This window comes from Bidens hawaiensis, unplaced genomic scaffold (assembly GCF_021521415.1).
Source record: "Bidens hawaiensis isolate Kalapana, Puna unplaced genomic scaffold, B.hawaiensis_p1.1 tig00000702_1, whole genome shotgun sequence".
NCBI classification, from domain to species: domain Eukaryota; kingdom Viridiplantae; phylum Streptophyta; class Magnoliopsida; order Asterales; family Asteraceae; genus Bidens; species Bidens hawaiensis.
Window position 1 is genome coordinate 2,681,243 of NW_027491042.1, and position 24,346 is coordinate 2,705,588.

Genomic DNA, 24,346 nt, shown 5'->3' on the forward strand with positions numbered 1-24,346 from the left:
AATTTGTGACTTCAATATGGTCTTCACATGTAACATCCTAAAATTTTAATGTTGAATAAAGAAAGTTATGTTTAGTGATTTCGTGTTAATTATTGGATATTGAGTAGGGAGCGGAACATGGACTTGGATTAATTGAGATGGGTTAAATGAGAATGGGCCTTAGGTTCATGGGATTTAAGGGATATAAATACCCCCTAAACCCAAAAACATCTTTCATTCTATCACTTTTCTAACACACTCCAAAACACACACACACACACACCACACAACTTCGCCGCCGGCCGAGGGAAGAACCGGGCAGATCCGAGAGAGAGAAAGAGAGAGCGATTAGTTGTGATAACAAGTAAACGAGATCCAAACAAGCTCAAAAAGGTATGATTCTTGATCTTGAAGTTAAAAGATCCGAGCTTTATAGCGTATATACGACCGGAAACGGTTGGAGAACGTAGGGGGTGATGTCGAACCATAGCAAGGGTGTTAAAATCGCTCGAAATGCTGGTCAGAAACTTAAACAGCGGCTGATCTGGGCAACTTCGCCTGCATCTGGGCAACTTCGCCTTCAAAGCGATAACTTCGCCTTCAAAGCGATAACTTCGCCTGAGGCCAAGTTCGCCTAATTGATAACTTCGCTTACGGCTAAGTTCGCCTGATGACAACTTCGCCTAGAGCTAAGTTCGCCTGAGGTTTAACTTCGCCTAAAGCTAAGTTCGCCTAAGGTTTAACTTCGCCTAAAGCTAAGTTCGCCTAAGGTTTAACTTCGCCTAAAGCTAAGTTCGCCTAAGGTTTAACTTCGCCTAAAGCCAAGTTCGATTAGGAATAAATTAAAAACCTAATGAAAAATGTGTTAAGACAGTTAATGGAAATAAAATTTTTCCAAGCTGACCTGGCAGCTCGACCCCAGCCAGGGGCTCTGCCCCTTGGACCCTGCTAGGGGCTGCCGCCCCTAGACCCCGCTGCCAGGGGCGCTGCCCCCGGACCCCCGTTCGTTGTGGGTCATATAAAGATAGAAATACATTATGAGAAGTGATAGTTAATGGATACGTATACTTGTTATACAGTCAGCCGTGCACAACTGAAGAAAGGGATTACGATTAACGGTGAACGTAACTGTGTTCAGGTGAGTTTCTAGCCCCATTTATGTGTTATGTTTTCGGGGCTGTGTGCATACTCAATATGTTTGTTAATACGCTTATCCTAAGAGATAAGTGTATGCCTTATGTGAATAATGTGAAATGTATGAATGATTGCCTGATGGTACGTGAACGATCTTCGGATATTGCACGTACTATCAGGTTGTAACGCTATGTATAAGGTAAGTATGATATGTATGCTTATGTGTATGAATGTGATAAAGTTAATAAAAGAAGGAAAGGATGGTTGTATGGTTACGAAGAGGGTACCGGGCCCTAATAATACTCGAGGTATGATGTATGGTTGTATGGTAACGAAGAGGGAATCGAACCCTACTAATATTCGAGAACTAGGGAACCGAACCCTACTAATATTCGAGGAAAGAGGGAAACCGAGCCCTAATAATACTCGTGGAAGGAGGGTACCGAGCCCTAATAATACTCGAGGAAGGAGGGTACCGAGCCCTAATAATACTCGAGGAAGGAGGGTACCGAGCCCTAATAATACTCGAGGAAGGAGGGTACCGAGCCCTAATAATACTCGAGAAATGTAGGGCGTAATGCTCTTTATAACGTAAGATATGAAGGTAAGTTAATACAAAAGAAAGAATGAAAGTATGAAAGTATGAAAGTATGAATGAAAGAATATAAGTTTATGTGTATTGTATAGTGTATGATTAACTAGAACTCACTCAGCGTAGCTGACTTTTAGTATGCACGCAGGTGAGTAGGATGAGGCAGCTCGCTTGAGGAGACACGTGGCATTGAACAAGAGCCTGGTATCTGAAGACTTATGATGTTTTAATTTTAATGCGTTAATGTTGAAAGACAAAGGATGTTTTGAGACAAGTTATGAATTATGTAATGTTTTATGAAAGTTTTATATTCCGCGTAAATGTTTTAATTAACTCTGATGTTTAGAACTGTGTTTATGAGTAAATCCAACACGAAAGTTGGGCTACCGGTAACGGGGCCTTACATCACATTCATTGTGGCCGATGGGAAGGCACCGCACATGATGCTAGAATATTGAATGAATCATTAGTTGATCCTGAATTTGAGTTCCTCTTTCCTCCCACAGGTATCATTACGATTTCAAATATTATATTCGTGATGCTGCATATAAACACTAACGGTTTCTATTTTCTTTCAAGATAAATATTATCTTTGTTGATGCTGCATATAAACACACTCGGGGATTTATGGCACCATATCGCAATGTTAGATATTGTCTTGGAGATTTTCGTCGAAGACGTGCATTGAATAGCAAAGAAAAGTTTAACCACGCACAAGCTTAAACTTAGAAATGTTATTGAACGTGCTTTTGGTGTGTTAAAGGCACGTTTTCCTATCTTGAAGAAAATGCCACCATATCCTTTGGTTAAACAAAGAGACATCACTATCGCATGCTTTGCAATTCATAACTATATACGAAAAGAAGGCTTAAGTGATGTGCTATTCTTTCAATATGATCAACCTCAAATGCCTATTGATGGTGATGACGACAACGGTGATGATGATGATGATGATGATGATGATGATGATGTTGATGATGATGAGCTTCAATCACATGGAAGTAGTGCAGATCAACAATACATGATAAACATGAGAGATCGAATCGCGACACAATTAATGCGAAATCGAATTTGAGTGCTTAGATGTTTTGGAAACATTGTAGTTGTGGTTGTACTTTTCTTTTTAATGTTTTTGTTAAGACAACTTTAATTTTAAATTAACTGCAAAAGGTTTTAACATTTAAAATGGTCAAACATACGTTTATTAATATTCAGATGTTTTAGAAAAAACAAACAACATTAATGATTCAGATTTCAGAAATTTGAACCAGCTCTTAATATTCAGATGTGGTATTCAAATTAAGACATAATTCTCTTACTGAAAACAAACAGGGCCTAAGAGTCTTATGAACATTATGGGTCCAAACCAACAGATATCTATAAGGCCAACCAAGCAGCCCAGTTCAAGAGTATTAAGGGCCCCAATAAGCAACGCAGATTATAAGCTGAGAGAGAGAGAGAGAGAGTTAGGTTATGAATTGGTTTGTACGTGAATGATCTAGTCTTCCATCTCGGGAAGCTGGCGAGATAAGTTAAGGAGTCTATGAATTCATGAGTACGAGATTTTTCCCAACTAGTGATTTGAATAGTGATTATGAATGCTGGAAATATTCCCGATCTCGTTATAGTTTTGTTAAAGATCTCGTTAGTTTATTAAATAATAGTTAAACTTTGTTAAGAAGTCCAGTTAACAAAGTTAGGGTGCAAAGTGTCGTTAGTAGATAGTCTGTGTATATTGTAGTAGTTAGTAAGAATATAAACGAGGCGTCGTGTTTATTAGGGAAACCACAGTCAGAGGGTATAAATACCTCCGGTCACCAACGTTGTAATCATCTGTTCTTCAAGAAATTCGTAATACATATTCGTTTTGCTTCATTGTTGTTTTGTAGTGTTTAGTTTCAGTTCATTTGTTTATCGATCCTATCAAGAAGGGGCCATCAGAAGTAATTGTAACTCAATCACTTGTGGTTAAGTGGTTAACGTAAAACTTAATGTCGACTATCAAGGTGTACAACTTACTTTAGAAAGAACAAGGAAGAGAGAAACAATACACAATCTAGGCAAAGAACCTACTGCTATAGTTATGTTTTTTTAATTTCTAACAATACACAATCTAGGACGAGGAAGTTCACAAACAACCACCATGCATAGCCATATATATCCTAGCTTCATCATTCTTGTTCAGCAAGTACCTCTACCATCACTGATCATGGCAAGATGTATGACACCATATCAGCCTATTGTGGTTCCAATTCGAGGGACTTATGACGTAATTGTTGTGCTCCAATTTCATTATACACTTGGGATATTGGCACAAGGAACACTCAAATTGGTGTAGTTCAACAAGATGTACCCAAATAGTTTTATAAAAAGGGTGCATTTAATAGTGACTTAAAGCATGCATTATATAATCTTACCTTACTTCCCATTATTTCAGATATTGCACTTTATCCACAACCAATGGCGTAGCTTAGTTGGGGCCAGGGGTGGCCCCGGCCCCTCCGTTTTTTCGCTCGATGGTGTAAAATTATCCATTTTTGGCCGAAAATTTTTATACATGTGTAAATTTACCCGTTTTCGATGAAATTTTGAGCCCGGCCCCTTCGTTTTTTCACTTGGTAGTAGAGTAAATTTACCCGTTTCCGACCAAAATATTGAGCCCGCCCCCCCTTCTAGTTTATGATTATTTTTTATACATATTGAGTCCGGCCCCCTCGACGTGTATGTCCAAGCTTCGCCATTCACAACTAGATGAGAACAACGAGGGCAATCCTCTTGTTGAACGCGAGTGTTAAGAAATATTGCAGTTTATCCAATTGGCAGACTAATTATCACAAACAATTCTAATAATTGCTAAAATACCAACACCTAAATATTTTTATCCAATGTAATTAACAATATCTTTACAACCATAAATGAGTGGACGATTGTTGTACGGGATGGTCACACGACATCAGTTTCAGGCAATTGCAGCAGCATCCCATCTCAATTATGCACACAATTCATCACTAGCGCCTTGATTGACAAAGATTCGACTATTTTGCTTTTGACTTTTTGGGCAGTCTACTGCATTCCTTACATCTCAATATTGAGTGTTCACAGTTAGTCCAGTCAAAATGTGAAGTTGAGAATGGGTGTTAACAAGATCTATATGCTAAATGTTTTGTGGGCCTTGCACAAGTGGGTATAATTTTCAGGCCAACAATGTGGGGATTCTAGGCCTAATTAGCAACTGTGGTATTTTACAAGGTTGGTTTATAAGGTGAAACTTTAAGTCTCCATATACTTGATGGGAATTCCTCTAGTGAGTCACTACAAGATCCTTTGTGGCACAAAAAGGAAAAAAAAGAACAGCCTCTTACTTGATACAAGCAGTGGCAGATCTAGAACTAAATAACAGGGGTAATCAATTTTTTTTTGTTTTCATCATACATTTGTGTAAATAAAAAAAGACAATAACAAATAAAGTTTACACACCTACATAATAGATGATCTCTCCTCTTTGGCAATTGATAGCTTGAAATCGAGCCATTACATCGTCCTCCGTTATCTTATCAAATGTTTCTCTTTCGACCACACAAATTAGAGCATTGTTCAAATAATTGTCACCCATTCGATTGCATAAATCCGTCTTGATAAACTTCAATTTAGAAAAACATCTTTCAACGGTTGCGGTTGCAACCGGTAACACCAACGCTAGCTTTGATATCCGATAAACCAAAGGAAAGTAAAGATATTTTCTGGTTTCCACCATTAGAGATCACGTATTCCATCCAATTTTGAAAATCTTTCATCTTCCTTTACAGAGTGACAAAAGACATTAAGCTCACCCAAAAGACACCCTCTTTCTTTTGTAGTAAAATCGTTCTCATACATCTCAGAAAATGCAATTATCTTAGACGTGTCAAACTTAGAAAACCGGTCACAAGGATTTAAACATGATGTGTTTTCTAGCAAAGTAGTTGTTACCTCATTGAGTCGATTTCCAAATTTTTTGAATTTGCATAACCAAAACCGCATTAAAAATGTCAACTTAAAAATGATGTCGATTAATAATGACACTCTTTGGGTTTCTAGCCTTGGCATACGTTTCCGTCATATCTAACATCTTGATATTGTTTTTTACACAAAAAGAAGTTACTTTTTCCAACATTGAAGCAAACCCGTTTTGCCTTAAATCATTCAATGCTTGTTTTGTTTCATTTATCAACTTAGCCGCTTCTAATAAGTCTTGACTTTTTTTTGAAGATATTTTGAAAGGACATTTGTGTGGCCTAAAACATCTTCCATCAAGTTTGCATAAAAAACAAATTCAAGTTTTTTAAATATGATAGAATACATTTTGCATTAGTTCGTTTTTGAGTGACATCTCCTTATTTCTTAAAATAACGAAGCACGTCAAAAACTTCCGGAAATAACCTAACCAAACTTATGATTGTTCTATGATGAGAACCACATCGTGTATCTGCGGCTCGTACAAGGGAAACCTCTTGGTTTAATCCTTTTCCGGTCTTAATTTCACTATTTTGAATTTCTTTTTCTACTCTTTATTTTATTTCCTTGCGTATCATATATTTTCGTTTGCAAGAAGCAGAAACCGTGTTAACAATCATGGAAAGGTATTCATAAAAAGTTTTAACACCGGTATGTTTTTTTGCAACAGCCACAATCACCGATTGAAGTTGATGAGCAAAGCAATGTATGTATTGTGCAGACGGGTTATCTTTCAAAATCAAAGCTTTTAACCCATTAAAATTTTCATGCATATTGATTGCACCATTGTAACCTTGACCCCTAACCTATTTTAACAAAAAGAAACTATAAGATAAATTAAATAATCTCTATTAAAGTTTTTGTAATTAAAGTATAAAACTTATTACTTACTTGATCTATGCTCATTACTAATAAAGAAATTATGGCTTGTTTAAGAGTCGAGGACCATGTGTCTTTCTCATGAGCAATTCCAATAAAACTCTCTTTAACAACTCCAAGTTTATCGACATACCTCACAACTACAGCCATGTGTTCCTTTAAATATACGTCACTTGACTCATCTACTATCAACCCAAAAACATTGTCTTTAATTTCTTCCCAAATCATTTTGGTTACTTCTTTTGCAAAGCATTCGATAATCTCTTTTTGTATCGATGGAGATGTCAACTTGTTATTCTTTTTTGCATTCCCTAACGTGTACTTACCAATATCCGGGTTATTTTCACTAATCAACTTTAAAGTTGCAAGAAAAAGACCTTTAGAAAAAGAGTCTTCCTATTCATTATGACCACGGAATGATAAAGAATTATCTAAGAAGAATCTAGTACTACGAACCGAACCCATTAATCAAAACCGATTTCCAATCCTTTCTTCTTTACTTTGCTTACTGAAGTTCTCATGAATGGATCGTTTTTTGTTCAAGAGATTGTCACATTTTTGCATCGCCTTATTATGATAGCTGTCAATCATCCCAACATGTTCTTTTAAAGCACCTGGTTTACTCCAATTACAAAAGCCTTCAGTTGAAAAGGTATCTCTTCCACCTTGATTACCAACAGTTTCTTTAAACAAGTAGCAACATGTGACATCTGCCCCGATCCGACCCGACCCAGGTACCCGTTTCCCTTATCCGATCTCTTTCTTTTATGATTTAATATTTATTTATACTTATACTTTATTTTTAATAATAATAATATATTTTCCTTCCCGCCTCTTTCTCTCTCTTTCTTCCGCCGTCCCGTCCCTCTTCCTTCTCTCTTTCCGCCTTCTTTTCCCTTTTGTCGCCGTCCCGCCCTTACGCCTTGTTTCCCTCTTTTTCTTCACGCGCCAGACCCCTTACAAGGAATCCTGCGTGAAGACCACCTGTTACAGCGATACGCGAGACGAACTCTTCTCGCAGCGCGCTAAGAATTGTAATTCTTCTCGCAGCGCGCTAAGAACGGTAGTTCTTCCCGCGACGCGCTAAGGATTTGTAGTTCTTCTCGCAGCGCGCTAAGAATCGTAGTTCATCCCTCGACGCGCGAAGAATTATAGTTCTTCCCGCGGCGCGCTAGGAATTTTAGTTCCTCCCGCGGCGCGCTAAGAAATGTGATTCTTCCCGCGGCGCGCTTAGAAATGTAGTTTTTTCCGCGACGCGTTAAGGTTGGTTCTGTCTGCCTTCGCGCTCGCGCTCTCTTGACCTTCTGTGTCTGCCTTCGCGCTCGAGCCTTCTCGCGCTAAACCCTTTGAGTTTTCTTCTGTTTAATCTAGCCGTTTGCTTTTGTGTTGTCTTATCTTTTGTGCTGTTGACCTAATCTGCTTTATGTCTGAAAAGCCACTTTTGGCGCAGCATGCGCACCAACCCCATTGGTTGGCAGAAAAAGTGACTGACATTATCTTTGGAAATCTGCTTTTTCCATGCTTTGACCAGTACCTTTATCTGACCCTCCCATGCTTTTTACTGTTAACCTGTCAGCTTTTTCTCTTTTTCCCTGCTACCATATCTTTTGATATCTTTTGCTTTTGGAATCTTTTACTTTTTGAGATCTTTTCCCCTTTTCTAGGGATTGTGTTCCCTAGGGTTACTCTATAAATAATAATATTATTTTTCCTAACACCACACACACAAGCACTTAATCTCTCCTGTTCTTCCTTGCTCTCTGCCGTTGATCCTCTGCCGTCTCTCCCCTTGCCTCCGTATTCCTCCCTGTTCTGCCCTGCTTTTCCGGTAATATATAATATATATAATAACTTACTTATTAATTATGCTAGCTTATAATCAAGACTTAAAACAAATCATTAAAACAATAATCTTATTTATAGGTTAACTTGTACTTGTTTAAAGTTGGTTCTTGCTTTATCTTACACCGCATCGTTTATCATGTGAGTAATCTCGTACCTAATCCCTTTTTATTTTTAATGTTTTGGGATGTTCATGTGTTCGTACAAACTTAGAGTCTTAAACTTGTTTATGAACTTTAGTCGCGCAGTATCCCATGTGTTGAGGACGTTTACTTGGCTGTTATTTGTATGTGTGTATCATTAACCGCTTTGTTCGGCCTATTCCGCAGTTTTCATGGATCCATTAGATGAACACGGGAGACCTATCGTTTACGGTTTTCTTTGTTTACACTTGCACATATGTTTTCTCGTTTTTGTGCTCATTTGGGAGCACGGATTGAACTATGAACTATGAGCTATGATCTATTTAGGCTTGATCACAATCTGATTGCACCCTTGTTAAACACCAGACATACACGTGTTGCGCGCAGATTTATTGTTATCTATGTATTGTATTAAACTTGATTTCTCACCAACACGCAAGTGCTTGACGTTTATTTTAACACATGTTCAGGTTTGCAGTAGCTGTTTTGGAGCTTGTGGACACATAGGAAGTTTTCTTTATTTTGGACCTAGATTAAAATGTATCAAGACAAGTTTTTGCTGTTCGAATATTATGATTTATAATATATTGATTTATGATGATTTATGTTATCTTGTGTTTACTCTGCGCGTGCGCGAATGAATGTATTTATTAAATATTGACACCCAATAGTGTCACGAGTAATGAAACAATATGTGGCGCCCCGATGTATAATCCGCCTTTGGTCGGGGTGCTACAGATTGGTATCAGAGCTCGTTGACTTTAGGATAGGTGGTTAGACGTAACGGCCTAGAATACCTAAGAGTCCCTTCTCGCGCATGAGAGAAATCTCATGTTTGCGCGCTTATTGTCAATTACTCGTTATTTATGAATATGCTCGCGCTTGCGCAGTATGTGATCTTATGTTTTATTTCGCGATATTTCGATTTTTAATTGAATTTCGATTTTTATTGATTTTTCTTACATATTCGTTTGTTGGATTTGAAAATCAGAAAAGTCATGGTGATACATGAATAGTTGATTTTCAATTTCCATTTACGATTATGTTCTGAGGTTGGAGACTTGAAAAGTCATGGTGATACATGAATTGTCAACCTCCAATACTCATTTTCTTGTATATTTTATATTGAAGATTGAAAAGTCATGGTGATACATGAATCGTCAATCTCCAATACTCGTTTGCTCGTATATTTTAAATTGGGAATTCGGAAAGTCATGGTGATACATGAATTGACGATTCTTGATTCGAATTTGTTACCTTTATTAAGTCTGCATTTAGGGTCATTTATTTTACTTTAACTTTTGACAGTAACTGACTCCGTGAAACCAAGCTTTTCGAGGTTATACTTTGCGCTAAAACCAAGATATTAACTAAAATTAAAACTTTTATAGAATGCCTCCACTATCAGCTCGCCATCTCAAGAAGAAAGAAGCCGCGCGCAGACGTTCGCAGCAACGTTCCCAGGAAATGGCCGCCGCAATAGCCCAAGCCTTAAACCAAAACAATGCTAACACCTCTGGTTACAACATTAAGTCCTTTAACGCGGGTAACCTCCAAAGTTCACAGGTCTTGAAGGAGCCACCGTGATGCTCCAGTGGCTTGAGAAAATAGAAAACACTTTCCTCCACACCCAATGCCCTCCTGACAGACGAACCCTATATGCTTCCAGTGTCTTGGAATCTAGAGCGCTTACATGGTGGAATGGAGTAGCTCATGCGCGTAGCGCAGAAGCTGCTTCCAGCATGACATGGGAGGAATTCAAAGAAATTCTGACGCGAGAATTCTGCCCTCCCAACGAAGTTAAGCGCCTGGAGGAAGAATTTTGGAATCTTAAGCAATACAGCGGTGAAGCGCGCGAGTACGCGACGCGTTTCCATGAACTAAGTTTGCTTGTCCCTCACCTTGTTACCCCTTCCCGCCGAGCCATAGAGAAATTCCTTGGGGGTCTCCCCATGGAAATTCAAGATTCTGTATGGGCCAGAAACCCAGTAACCCTCTCTGACGCCATCGAGTTGGCCGCTGTGCTCAGCGACAACCATGTCAGAGCAGGAACCCTGTTCCTGCGGGGAACAGAAAAGACCAAACTCACCAAGACTGTTCCTGAACCAACAGAAACCAAACCAGAACCCTCAAACCGTAACAACCTCAAGCGCAGGCGCAAGGCCTATGCGCTTACCAACCCGCCCATTGTCCAGCAACCCATCTACCAACCTCCAGTTTACGCGCCTAACCCTCTGTCAGCCTACCCAACACCTCCTGTAGTCCATAACTATGCCTTAACCAATCCCGCACTCCCTGCCCCGCCACTTAAGAAACCTTACACAGGAAATCAACCCTTTTGCCCAACCTGTAGACTTCACCACCCAACCCAAACCCCGTGTCGACAATGTAACCGATGTGGCCGCGTTGGTCACTCTGCCGAATACTGTAGAGTCCCTCTCGCCAACACAATTGCCCCAACACCACCAGTCTACTCGCAGAACCCACAACCAACCTACCAAAACCCACGACCCAGGTCGTGCTATAACTGCGGTGATCCCAGTCATTTCCGGAACGCGTGCCCGAGACTACAAGTGCAAATCACACAAGCGAATCCGGTGAACCAGATTTCGAACCAAGTGACACGCGGACGAGCTTTTAACATAACCGCGCACCAAGCGCAAGCGAATAATGACGTAGTTAATGGTACATTTTTGCTTAACGGATTTTATGCTTCTGTACTTTTTGATACTGGCGCCGATCGAAGTTTTATTTCTCGCGCGTTTGAGCAGAAGCTTGCGCGACCGCGCAGCGATTTAAAAGAGAATTTTTCAGTTGAATTGGCTAATGGCGAAACTGTTTTAATTAACTCTGTGATTAAAGATTGCACGCTTAACCTTAACGAAAACGATTTTCTGATCGACCTCATCCCCATGCCTCTTGGAAGTTTTGATGTTATCATTGGTATGGACTGGCTTTCGCATAATCGCGCCGAAGTTATTTGCGCCAAGAAGATGATTCGCATACCTCGAGAAAATGGTGATCTTCACATCTACGGCGAAAAACCCTCCCGCGGTCTTAAACTTATGTCTTGCGCCGAAGCCCGAAGGCTCATGAGGAAGAAGTGTATTGCATTTTTAGCCCATGTGGTCAAACCTGCTGAAGAAAAGTTGAAGCTTCGCGATATCCCTGTTGTGCGTGATTTCCCTGAAGTTTTTCCTGATGATCTTCCTGGTATCCCTCCCGCTCGTGAAGTCGAGTTCCGTATTGATCTTGTCCCTGGTGCTTCCCCCGTAGCTAAATCTCCTTACCGTCTTGCGCCCGCTGAGATGCAAGAATTGGCAAGCCAACTTCAAGAGTTGACTGCTAAAGGATTCATTCGCCCTAGCTCTTCGCCCTGGGGTGCTCCGGTGTTGTTCGTTAAAAAGAAAGATGGATCGTTTCGCATGTGTATTGATTACCGCGAGTTGAACAAACTCACCATTAAAAACCGGTATCCCTTACCGCGTATTGACGACCTCTTTGATCAACTCCAAGGTGCCTCTTGTTTTTCCAAGATTGATCTCCGCTCTGGCTATCACCAGTTGCGCATTCGCGATGAAGATGTTCCGAAGACTGCTTTTCGAACTCGTTATGGCCATTTTGAATTCTTGGTCATGTCCTTCGGTTTGACCAACGCACCCGCCGTTTTCATGGATCTAATGAATCGGGTGTGTAGGCCTTTCTTGGATAATTCGTGATTGTGTTTATCGATGACGTTCTGATTTATTCTAAGACCAAGGCCGAGCATGAGCAACATCTTCGGTTGGTGTTGCAAAAGCTTCGAACCGAGCAGCTCTATGCTAAGCTTTCCAAGTGTGAATTCTGGTCTGATGAAGTACAGTTTCTTGGTCATGTTGTAAACAAGATGGGTATCCATGTCGACCCATCCAAGATTGAGGCAATCAAGAACTGGATTACGCCGACCACTCCTTCTGAAATCCGTTCCTTTTTGGGCTTAGCTGGTTATTACCGGCACTTCATTTCGAACTTCTCGAAAATCGCTTTGCCTTTAACAGCTCTAACGCACAAAGGTAAACCATATATTTGGGGCTCGAAGCAAGAAGAAGCCTTTCTATCGCTCAAGCGATTGTTGTGTGAAGCTCCTGTCCTTGCGCTACCTGAGGGTAATGATGATTTTGTCGTGTACTGCGATGCCTCCAACCAAGGTCTCGGTTGTGTTCTTATGCAACGAGGCAAGGTTATCGCTTACGCATCAAGGCAACTTAAGGTTCACGAAAAGAATTATACAACTCACGACCTCGAACTTGGTGCAGTTGTTTTTGCCTTGAAGATCTGGAGACACTACCTTTATGGTACTAAGTGTATCCTCTACACTGACCATAAAAGCCTTCAGCATATCTTTGATCAAAAGGAACTCAACATGAGGCAACGCCGATGGAACGAACTCATCAGCGATTACGATTGTGAGATCCGGTATCATCCTGGTAAGGCTAATGTGGTAGCCGATGCGCTCAGCCGAAAACCCTGCCAGCTTAACTGTATCTTGTCGCGCACCCAGCTTCACTTCGCGCCGATTCAAAGCAACCTTGAATCGCGTATTCGTGACGCGCAGCGCGCATCCATCAGTAATGGTAACCTTCGCGCCGAGTTAGCGTGTGGCGCGGAAGCGCACTTTGTCCCTAATCTGAGTGGAATTCTCTGCTATCTTAATCGCATCTGGATTCCCTGTGATGAGAATCTTCGCGCTGATATCCTGAGTGAAGCGCATAAATCTCGATATTCCGTTCATCCTGGCGCTGATAAGATGTACAAGGATTTGCGCATTACTTATTGGTGGCCCGGTATGAAGAAAGATATTGCTGTGTTCGTAGCTAAATGCCTGACTTGTTCTAAAGTAAAAGCTGAACACCAACGCCCATCTGGTTTGCTCGAACAACCAGAAATTCCTACGTGGAAATGGGAATGTGTAGCGATGGACTTCATTACCAAGTTACCTTTGACAGCAAGCAAACATGATAGCATTTGGGTAATAGTGGATCGTTTGACTAAGTCTGCTCACTTCCTGCCCATTCGTGAAAACTACCGTGTTGAGCAACTCGCGCAGCTTTATGTCAAGGAGATTGTCTGCCGCCATGGTACTCCTTTGAGCATCATATCCGATCGTGATGGCCGTTTTATATCTCGCTTTTGGAAATCTCTCCAATCTGCGCTAGGAACTCGCTTGGACATGAGTACGGCATATCATCCTCAGACTGACGGACAGTCTGAGCGAACTATTCAAACTCTTGAGGATATGCTCCGATCTTGTGTTCTTGATTTTGGAGGTAATTGGGATTCACACCTGCCTTTGATTGAGTTCTCTTATAATAACAGCTATCATTCCAGTATCGGTATGGCCCCATTTGAAGCACTTTACGGTCGTAAGTGCCGCTCCCCGATCTGTTGGAGCGAAGTGGGTGAAACTCAAATCACAGGACCCGAACTTGTTCAAGAGACAACCGATAAAATCGCCAAGATCCGTGATCATCTGCTGACTGCCCGAAGCCGACAGCAGAGTTACGCAGATCGTAGGCGGAAGCCTCTCGAATTTCAAGTTGGTGATCTTGTTCTCCTCAAAGTGTCGCCCTGGAAGGGTGTTGTCCGCTTTGGGAAGAAAGGTAAGCTTGCTCCTCGTTATGTTGGTCCATTCAAGATTCTCGCGCGTGTAGGAAAAGTTGCCTACAGACTAGACCTGCCGCCCGCGCTCAGTAATGTGCATCCAACGTTCCATGTATCCAACCTCAAGAAGTGTTTAGCTGACGAGAACCTTCACATTCCACTTGCTGAAGTTCAAGTTGATGAATCTATGCATTTCGTTGAGAAGCCTGTTGAGATTATGGATCGCGAGGTTAAGCAAACCAAGCGCAGTCGTATCCCTATCGTGAAAGTTCGCTGGGAGTCCAAGCGCGGAGCCGAGTTTACATGGGAAAGGGAAGATCAAATGAAGATCAAGTACCCGCACCTGTTCTCTGCGCAACCTACTTCGAGATAAATTTCGGGACGAAATTTCTTAAAGTAGGGGAGACTGTGACATCTGCCCCGATCCGACCCGACCCAGGTACCCGTTTCCCTTATCCGATCTCTTTCTTTTATGATTTAATATTTATTTATACTTATACTTTATTTTTAATAATAATAATATATTTTCCTTCCCGCCTCTTTCTCTCTCTTTCTTCCGCCGTCCCGTCCCTCTTCCTTCTCTCTTTCCTCCTTCTTTTCCCTCTTGTCGCAGTCCCGCCCTTACGCCTTGTTTCCCTCTTTTTCTTCTAACTCTTTGCTTGTCCTTTGTTCCTTCCCGCCTAAGGTTGTCTGCGCAGCTCCACGCGCCAGACCCCTTACAAGGAATCCTGCGTGAAGACCACCTGTTACAGCGATACGCGAGACGAACTCTTCTCGCAGCGCGCTAAGAATTGTAATTCTTCTCGCAGCGCGCTAAGAACGGTAGTTCTTCCCGCGACGCGCTAAGGATTTGTAGTTCTTCTCGCAGCGCGCTAAGAATCGTAGTTCATCCCTCGACGCGCGAAGAATTATAGTTCTTCCCGCGGCGCGCTAGGAATTTTAGTTCCTCCCGCGGCGCGCTAAGAAATGTGATTCTTCCCGCGGCGCGCTTAGAAATGTAGTTTTTTCCGCGACGCGTTAAGGTTGGTTCTATCTGCCTTCGCGCTCGCGCTCTCTTGACCTTCTGTGTCTGCCTTCGCGCTCGAGCCTTCTCGCGCTAAACCCTTTGAGTTTTCTTCTGTTTAATCTAGCCGTTTGCTTTTGTGTTGTCTTATCTTTTGTGCTGTTGACCTAATCTGCTTTATGTCTGAAAAGCCACTTTTGGCGCAGCATGCGCACCAACCCCATTGGTTGGCAGAAAAAGTGACTGACATTATCTTTGGAAATCTGCTTTTTCCATGCTTTGACCAGTACCTTTATCTGACCCTCCCATGCTTTTTACTGTTAACCTGTCAGCTTTTTCTCTTTTTCCCTGCTACCATATCTTTTGATATCTTTTGCTTTTGGAATCTTTTACTTTTTGAGATCTTTTCCCCTTTTCTAGGGATTGTGTTCCCTAGGGTTACTCTATAAATAATAATATTATTTTTCCTAACACCACACACACAAGCACTTAATCTCTCCTGTTCTTCCTTGCTCTCTGCCGTTGATCCTCTGCCGTCTCTCCCCTTGCCTCCGTATTCCTCCCTGTTCTGCCCTGCTTTTCCGGTAATATATAATATATATAATAACTTACTTATTAATTATGCTAGCTTATAATCAAGACTTAAAACAAATCATTAAAACAATAATCTTATTTATAGGTTAACTTGTACTTGTTTAAAGTTGGTTCTTGCTTTATCTTACACCGCATCGTTTATCATGTGAGTAATCTCGTACCTAATCCCTTTTTATTTTTAATGTTTTGGGATGTTCATGTGTTCGTACAAACTTAGAGTCTTAAACTTGTTTATGAACTTTAGTCGCGCAGTATCCCATGTGTTGAGGACGTTTACTTGGCTGTTATTTGTATGTGTGTATCATTAACCGCTTTGTTCGGCCTATTCCGCAGTTTTCATGGATCCATTAGATGAACACGGGAGACCTATCGTTTACGGTTTTCTTTGTTTACACTTGCACAGATGTTTTCTCGTTTTTGTGCTCATTTGGGAGCACGGATTGAACTATGAACTATGAGCTATGATCTATTTAGGCTTGATCACAATCTGATTGCACCCTTGTTAAACACCAGACATACACGTGTTGCGCGCAGATTTATTGTTATCTATGTATTGTATTAAACTTGATTTCTCACCAACACGCAAGTGTTTGACGTTTATTTTAACACATGTTCAGGTTTGCAGTAGCTGTTTTGGAGCTTGTGGACACATAGGAAGTTTTCTTTATTTTGGACCTAGATTAAAATGTATCAAGACAAGTTTTTGCTGTTCGAATATTATGATTTATAATATATTGATTTATGATGATTTATGTTATCTTGTGTTTACTCTGCGCGTGCGCGAATTAATGTATTTATTAAATATTGACACCCAATAGTGTCACGAGTAATGAAACAATATGTGGCGCCCCGATGTATAATCCGCCTTTGGTCGGGGTGTTACACAACATAAGCAATGTGCTTTGTCTACTTTTATACTATAATCTAACCATGGATATTTATCAAACCATTCTAAATTAAAAGGTCTCGGCTTACCATTATAGGCTTTGCATTGAAAGTTATGATTTCATGGTTGAAAATCCTTTTTAACAAGATAATGTTGTCTTATGTCATCTCTTTGATTAGGGTGATAACTAGCAATAGATGGCCTATCAAAGGGATCCGAATGAAGAGCATTCATATCAATTGTATGTGGAATTAAAGGACTTGAAGTCGAAGGAATATTTAGACCAATATTATCATCATCATCTTGTTCTTGCACATCATTACCAATATTTGGACTTCCATCAATGTCGTCAAACTCTTGAAATTTTCTTTTAAAAAATTTTCCAATAAGAACTTGTTTAGGATGTGGTTTCATCTTAAAAGTTCCAAATACCCTAATGGCCTAATTATATAAGAAAGTAAGAGTTAAAATCTAATTATAAACAAAGACAATAACTAAAATTAACAACCAAACCCTAACCTAAAGTCCAATTTCATCTATTTTACATATCAACCCTAAAATAAAAAAAAAATAAAAAACAAGAACAATACCTTTGAATCTTTGACTATTTGACTAAAAAAGAGGTGCTTGATGGTGAATCGGAGGTGGATGACAGAGTTGGCTGGAGAAGTGGCCGGAGGACGGCAGTGGTGGCTGGAGAAGGGGCCGGAGGACGGCGGTGGTGGCTGGTCTAGATATGGTGAGAACAGAGGGAGAGGGATCGATAGTCAGGTATGTAATATGTTTTATTATATTAATTTTATTATTTTATTTTATTTAAGTTGTGTGGGCTTTTAACTAATGTGTGGACTTATCAAAATCTTTTAGGGGTTACCTAGTTTTCGTTTAGGGGTAACCAGATATATAAAAACGATGAAAATAAAAAACAATTTACACTACGGAATGGAAGTTGAGGGGTAACCCGGGTTACACCTGCCTATACCATATGTCCACCACTGCAAGCCACCACTCCAGCCACGTACCGACAAGCTTTCGATCACATTCAAGATATACATAATTAACATATAAATCATATATGGCATACAACTACCATTTAAGGCAAGTGTATTAACTATTACATCGAGTATGCACACAGCCCCGAAAACATAACAAGGAAATGGGGCTAGAAACTCACCTGAATGCGGTTACGTTCACCGTTTGTAGTTATTCCTTTCTTGAGCTGTGCACGGCTAATTGTATAATATTTACATGTATCAATTAACTATTACCACTCATATCGTATTTCTATCTTTATATAACCCACAATGAACGGGGGTCCGGGGGCAGCGCCCCTGGCAGCGGGGTCTAGGGGCGACAACCCCTAGCAGGGTCCAAGGGGCAGAGCCCCTGGCTGGGGTCGAGCTGCTAGGTCAGCTTGGAAAAATTTTATTTCCATTAACTGTCTTATCACATTTTCCATTAGGATTTTAAATTCTTTTTCTAATTCGCTAATCATTTTCTATAACGAACTAAGCTCAATTCGTTCTCTAATTCGTTATCATTCCTGGTCTGATTAGCTGGTTCGTTAGATTCATTCGCTGTCTTAGTTCGTTATTTTTCATCAGCTGATTCGTTATAACATCATAACGAACTGACGAATAGCGAATCCTTCTGATTTGTCATCTTATCATAACGAATTGGCATATAACGAACGACCTGATTCGTTATCTTATTTAGCGAATGGATAGGTAACGAATTTAGGGTTCATTCGTTATCAAGGCATGCAAATGTGTCCCATTCGTCATGGCTGCTTAACGAATTGACAGGGATTCGTCTGTTCTTATCCAAACTTTGACCTAGGGTCAAAGTCAAAATCGTCAAGAACACCCAACAGTCAAACTATATTAAATCTGTGATTAAACCTTCATTTCTTAACCAAATAACACGATTTTGGTATCCATGAACTCGTAATCACAGCGCTAACAAACCCCAATCATCAAATCGGCCAAACGTTCACGTTTAAAGGGTGCGATTTGGGCATATATATATACGGGTTTATTTAGGTTAACAATTAACCCATCAAATGTTAATCAATTTCCATAAGATTTGTTGTTTTGGATTCGTTTATAACAAACTAACACAGATCTATGATTTCCCTAACCAAACCGAACCTATATGAACGATTTTTAAATTTAAACGTACCTTAAACGAGTCAAACTGCGAACACGAGCTGGTCTTTGATGTTGTTTTGGCCCGTCACGACGTTCCAGCACCAACAAGCTCGGGTTTTCGCCTTCGGATCTTGGTTCGGGTTTGTGTGTGTTTTCCAAGGTGTAGGCTATGGTGTAGAGATGGATAAAATGGAGAGGTTTAGGGTTTAAGGGGTATTTATACTCCCTTAAGCCCATGGACCTAAGGCCCATTCCATTTCTTATTCCATCTTCTAAAGTCCAAACCCGCCTTCTATTAGTTTATTTACTTAAACCGATACACGACACATTATAAAATAAATGAAATTTATTTTATTAATTCTTTATAAAAAGTAGGATGTTACAGCTGAGCCAAAAATTGCCCAGTAACGGAGAAAACAATAGCAGTAACAATGTAACGACGAAGAACGATACGACAAAACGAAGAATCAGAAAAGAAGCAAATACAGTCTGTTAACAATTTCAATTTAACGATAACAATGACACTATACGCTGAACAATCAGTTATGAATCAGTACAATAACAATAAATATATGGAAATACCCATGTGAGCCAGTAACAATAACAGTAACAATACAGTATGTACATTAGCTGTAGACTAATGCACCCATAATTAAGTGAGATAGGAATGTGGGCACACACACCTAACCAGATCTCCAGTAACAATTTACCTAGGATCGATCCATACGCCTCTCAGTAATCAGTAAATGCTCTCAAAGCACAATAAATTAGAGACGCTGTGGACTAATCGCTCCGCCACAAGTAGAGCACGTCAAAGGTGCCTCGATTGACGCCCTATGACCCCATAGGTGGATAAATGCTCAGGTATTTAGGTCAAATAAAATGCGATAACAATGGTCAATATCAATATAATATGTCTCAATAACAATTAGTCAATGTACAATGGTCTATTAGGAACATGCGACAATGAGTGCAATAAAATATATTATATCGCATGCATGACAATTTAACAATAACAATTTGCAATAAATAAAGAGCGAAACTATTTAATAACGGTGACAAGATACTATGAAACTACTCGATAATTATAACACGATTAATGACTCAAGAACCCATATACTATAAAAGCGAAGACACGGTATGACGCTACAAGTGCAAGACCACGAAGTCCGTACACCATGAGAATGATGAAAACAATATTTATGCTTCAAGTAAAAGACCACAGAATCTGTACCTTATAAGCAAATGGCGATAACCGTAAGAAGACTTAAACTTGATTAACGTCCTAAGAGATCCTACATAATTTATTGTAACCGTATTATTAACTCATTTGGTATGGAAAGTCTTGTGATGCCCATTATTTAATGAAAAAAAAAGTAATGGCTAAGTATTTTCCAATACTACAGTATCCATATTATCATTAGTGTTATAACTTTAAAGATTATTTGGTATTGGTGCACGCCATATATTTTTCCATGAACCCAATTAACCATTAGATTACCTAAACATCTCGTAAAAACACATATACTATTATCTCGACTCTAGCATATTACAACATTTTCATAATTAATTTTCATTCCCTGTTTGGTTATTAAAGATATTAAAAAAAAACATGACTTAGAAAATATAAAGTATGGCAAAGAGGCAGATGGACTCATGGTGTAGTAATCAGATTTAAACACACTTGAACTTATGGTGTGCTTCGGTATGTCGGATCTGGTTGGGCGACCAGACCCTCCAAAACCTGTTTGTCAAAAGCTTTCTTCATCTATTAATTTATAAGTCGAAATTTTGATAACTAATCGTTCAAATCTATAGAAATAAAATCAACAACATGAATCGATCGTGTCTAAAGCTGTTACCTTCCTAGTGGCGTCTTAACGCGGAATAGCAGGAAGCGGTCGTCGAGCAACGATGTGTGACTCCGGAGGCGTCGGTGACTATTTCTGGCTATGGCTATGCCCGGAAGCGGCAGTTAAGGTTGGCGGCGGTTTTCTCCGGTTGTCTTGAGAATGAGCAGAGGGTTAGAACAAGAGCAGAGGGACAACTTTTGAGAGAGTTTTATAGGGAGTTAATCGGTTTGAACATGGTAGTTTAATATGATTGAATGATTCTTTGAAATCCCGTGATTAACTCGCCGAAGTTATATGAAAAGAAAACAAACACATGGAAATTTTGGGAGGAACATCGCTGATGAAAACTATGAAATCAATTATATTTTAATTCTTTCCTTTTATTTTCTTATATTATTTTCTGTCGGTTGCATGATGGAGATTCCCAAACCATATTTCACTTATTTGTTATATATATACATATTAACTAGACGGGTGTCCGCGTAATGTGGCGGGAACCAAAATTATAGTAATCATGTAATAATTGTGAATGTTCAAGGTTCGTTTGAAACCGTAAAAACGTTTGAACCAATCATCACTTTTGGTCAGTCGGTTTCCGAATGTTTAAACCATAGCAACCGGTTTGGTTTATGGCTTATACAAAAAATTGACCATATAAAACCGGACTGGACGGTAAACTTATTATTGAAGCTCAATGCGCGAAACCAAACCATTAGTAACGAAGTTTAAAGTTTTTACGGTTCAATTTCGGTTCTCAATAACAAAAAATCGAACCAACAGTTTGGCTCACGATATAACTTAGAAACCGTTAAAACCGAATTGTGAACACATATATGTAATATGCTAAATTTTTTTTAAAAAAAAATTATAGCAATACCATACTCAAATTAAAGACAATAAAATACTCATTTTTATGGTGCAATTTTTTATAAAAAATATTAACGTATTTAAAAGTTATGGCCGTTGGAAAATAGTTAGTGGGAAGTTATTTACAATTAAAATTAAAATGAATATATAGGTAAAGATAAATGTCCAAAGTACTACTATTTCTTAAATTTACAAAATTTGTTTAAAGTTGAGGGGCAATGTTGTAACTATTTCAAGACATATTTTCTAATGGACAAGTTTCTCCCTCTCTTATATGCTATATAAGGTGTATATTATGCATTAAAATTTGTAAATCCCTTAAAGTTAAGGTGTCTTAATTTGCCCTCCTTTCATACATTATATATAGCATAGATATAGATTATTTTGATTTTAATTTGATGCACCATAACATACTATTAGTTCATAAATATCATTACTATTATTATATCTTAAATACTTAGGTTTTACATTTATTCTCAACTGACCAACGTTCATACGTTAAAAACCCGACATAATAATTGTCGTAATATTTATAGTATTTATTAATTTTAGGGTTTTCGAATACTCGTATATTACACAACTGGTAACTTGCTAATAAAGAAACAATGACTTGTTTATGAGTTAAGGAACATGTGTCTTTCACATGAGAAATAACAATAAAACTCTCTTTATTAACTCCAAGTTTATCTGCATAACTCACAACTACAGACATTTGTTCATTTAAAGATTCGTCACAAGACTCATTTACTAACAACCCAAAAACATTATCTTTAATTTCTTCGCAAATCATTTTGGTTACTTCTTTTGCAAAGCATTCGATAATCTCTTTTTGTATCGATGGAGATGTCAACTTGTTATTCTTTTTTGCATTCCTTAACATGTACTTACCAATATCCGGGTTATTTTCACTAATCAACTTTAAAGTTGCAAGAAAAAAGACCTTTAGAAAAAGAGTCTTCTGATTCATTATGACCACAGAATGATAAAGAATTTTCTAAAAAGAATCAGGTACTACGAACCGAACCCATTAATCAAAACCGATTTCCAATCCGTTCTTCTTTACTTTGCTTATTGAATTTCTCATGAATGGATCGTATTTGGTTCAAGAGATTGTCACGTTTTTGCATCGCTTTATTATGATAGCTGTCAACCATCCCAACATGTTCTTTTAAAGCACCTGGCTTACTCCAATTACAAAACCGTTCAGTTGAAAAAGTATCTTTAGCACCTTGATTACCAACAGTTTCTTTAAACAAGTTATGATTTTGCATGGAAAGTTATGATTTTGTGTTTGAAAAGCCTTTTTACCAAGATAATATCGTCTTATGTCATCTCTTTGATTAGGGTGATAACTAGCAATAGGTGGCCAATCAAAGGAATTCGAATGAAGATCAATCAAGTGAATTGTATGTGGAATTGAAGCACTTGAAGTCGAAGGAATATTTAGACCAATATTATTATCATCATCTTGTTCTTGCACGTCATTACCAATATTCGGACTTCCATCAATGTCGTCAAACTCTTGAAATTTTCTTTTAAAAAATTTGCCAGTAAGAACTTGTTTAGGATGTGGTTTCATCTTCAAAGTTCCAAATACCCTAATGGCCTAATTATATAAGAAACTAAGAGTTAATATCTTAATTATAAACAAAGATAATAACTAAAATTAACAACCAGACCCTAACATAAAGTCCAATTTCACCTCTTTTACATATAAACCCTAAAATAAAAAAAAACAAACAAACAAGAACAATACCTTTGAATCTTTGATTATTTGACTAAAAAAGAAGTGCTCAATGGAAAATCGGAGGTGGATGACGAAGTTGGCTGGAGAAGGGGCCGACGGACGGTGGGGGTGGCTGGAGTGGTGGCTTGCAGTGGTGGACATATGGTATAGGCAGGTGTAACCCGGGCTACCCCTCAACTTCCATTCCGTAGTGTAAATTGTTTTTTATTTTCGTCGTTTTTATATATCGGGTTACCCCTAAACGAAAACTAGGTAACCCCTAAAAGATTTTGATAAGTCCACACATTAGTTAAAAGCCCACACAACTTAAATAAAATAAAATAATAAAATTAATATAATAAAACATATTACATACCTGACTATCGATCCCTCTCCCTCTGTTCTCACCATATCCAGACCAGCCACCACCGCTGTCCTCCGGCCCCTTCTCCAGCCACCACTGCCGTCCTCCGGCCACTTCTCCAGCCAACTCTGTCATCCACCTCTGATTCACCATCAAGCACCTCTTTTTTAGTCAAATAGTCAAAGATTCAAAGGTATTGTTCTTGTTTTTTATTTTTATTTTTATTTTAGGGTTGATATGTAAAAGAGATGAAATTGGACTTTAGGTTAGGGTTTGGTTGTTAATTTTAGTTATTGTCTTTATTATAATTAAGATTTTAACTCTTACTTTCTTATATAATTGGGCCATTAGGGTATTTGGAACTTTTAAGATGAAACCACATCCTAAACAAGTTCTTATTGGAAAATTTTTTAAAAGAAAATTTCAAGAGTTTGACGACATTGATGGAAGTCCAAATATTGGTAATGATGTGCAAGAACAAGATGATGATGATGATGATGATGATAATATTGGTCTATATATTCCTTCGACTTCAAGTCCTTCAATTCCACATACAATTGATATGAATGGTCTTCATTCGGATCCCTTTGATAGGCCATCTGTTGCTAGTTATCACCCTAATCAAAGAGATGACATAAGACAACATTATCTTGTTAAAAAGGATTTTCAACCATGAAATCATAACTTTCAATGCAAAGCCT

At 39.0% G+C, this 24,346-nt stretch overlaps 1 protein-coding gene across 1 annotated transcript; it reads right to left on the reverse strand.

Moving 5' to 3' along the window:
- Nucleotides 1-6,252: 6,252 nt before the first annotated feature.
- On the reverse strand, nucleotides 6,253-7,287 carry LOC143532217 (uncharacterized). Its single transcript, XM_077027335.1, has 3 exons — nucleotides 7,192-7,287; nucleotides 6,590-6,973; nucleotides 6,253-6,504 (listed from the first exon to the last, which is right to left on the reverse strand). Exons 1-3 carry the CDS (start codon nucleotides 7,285-7,287, stop codon nucleotides 6,253-6,255), a joined length of 732 nt encoding a protein of 243 aa, XP_076883450.1.
- Between the last annotated feature and the right edge of the window lie 17,059 nt (nucleotides 7,288-24,346).

Coding starts and splice junctions, on each gene's coding strand:
- LOC143532217 (XM_077027335.1), bottom strand. CDS start 7,287: ATGTCACATGTTGCTACTTGTTTAAAGAAACTGTTGGTAATCAAGGTG. Junction 6,974..7,191: donor TTGTAATTGGAGTAAACCAG/GTGCTTTAAAAG, acceptor CATAATGAATAG/GAAGACTCTTTTTCTAAAGG. Junction 6,505..6,589: donor TAGTAATGAGCATAGATCAA/GTAAGTAATAAG, acceptor TTGTTAAAATAG/GTTAGGGGTCAAGGTTACAA.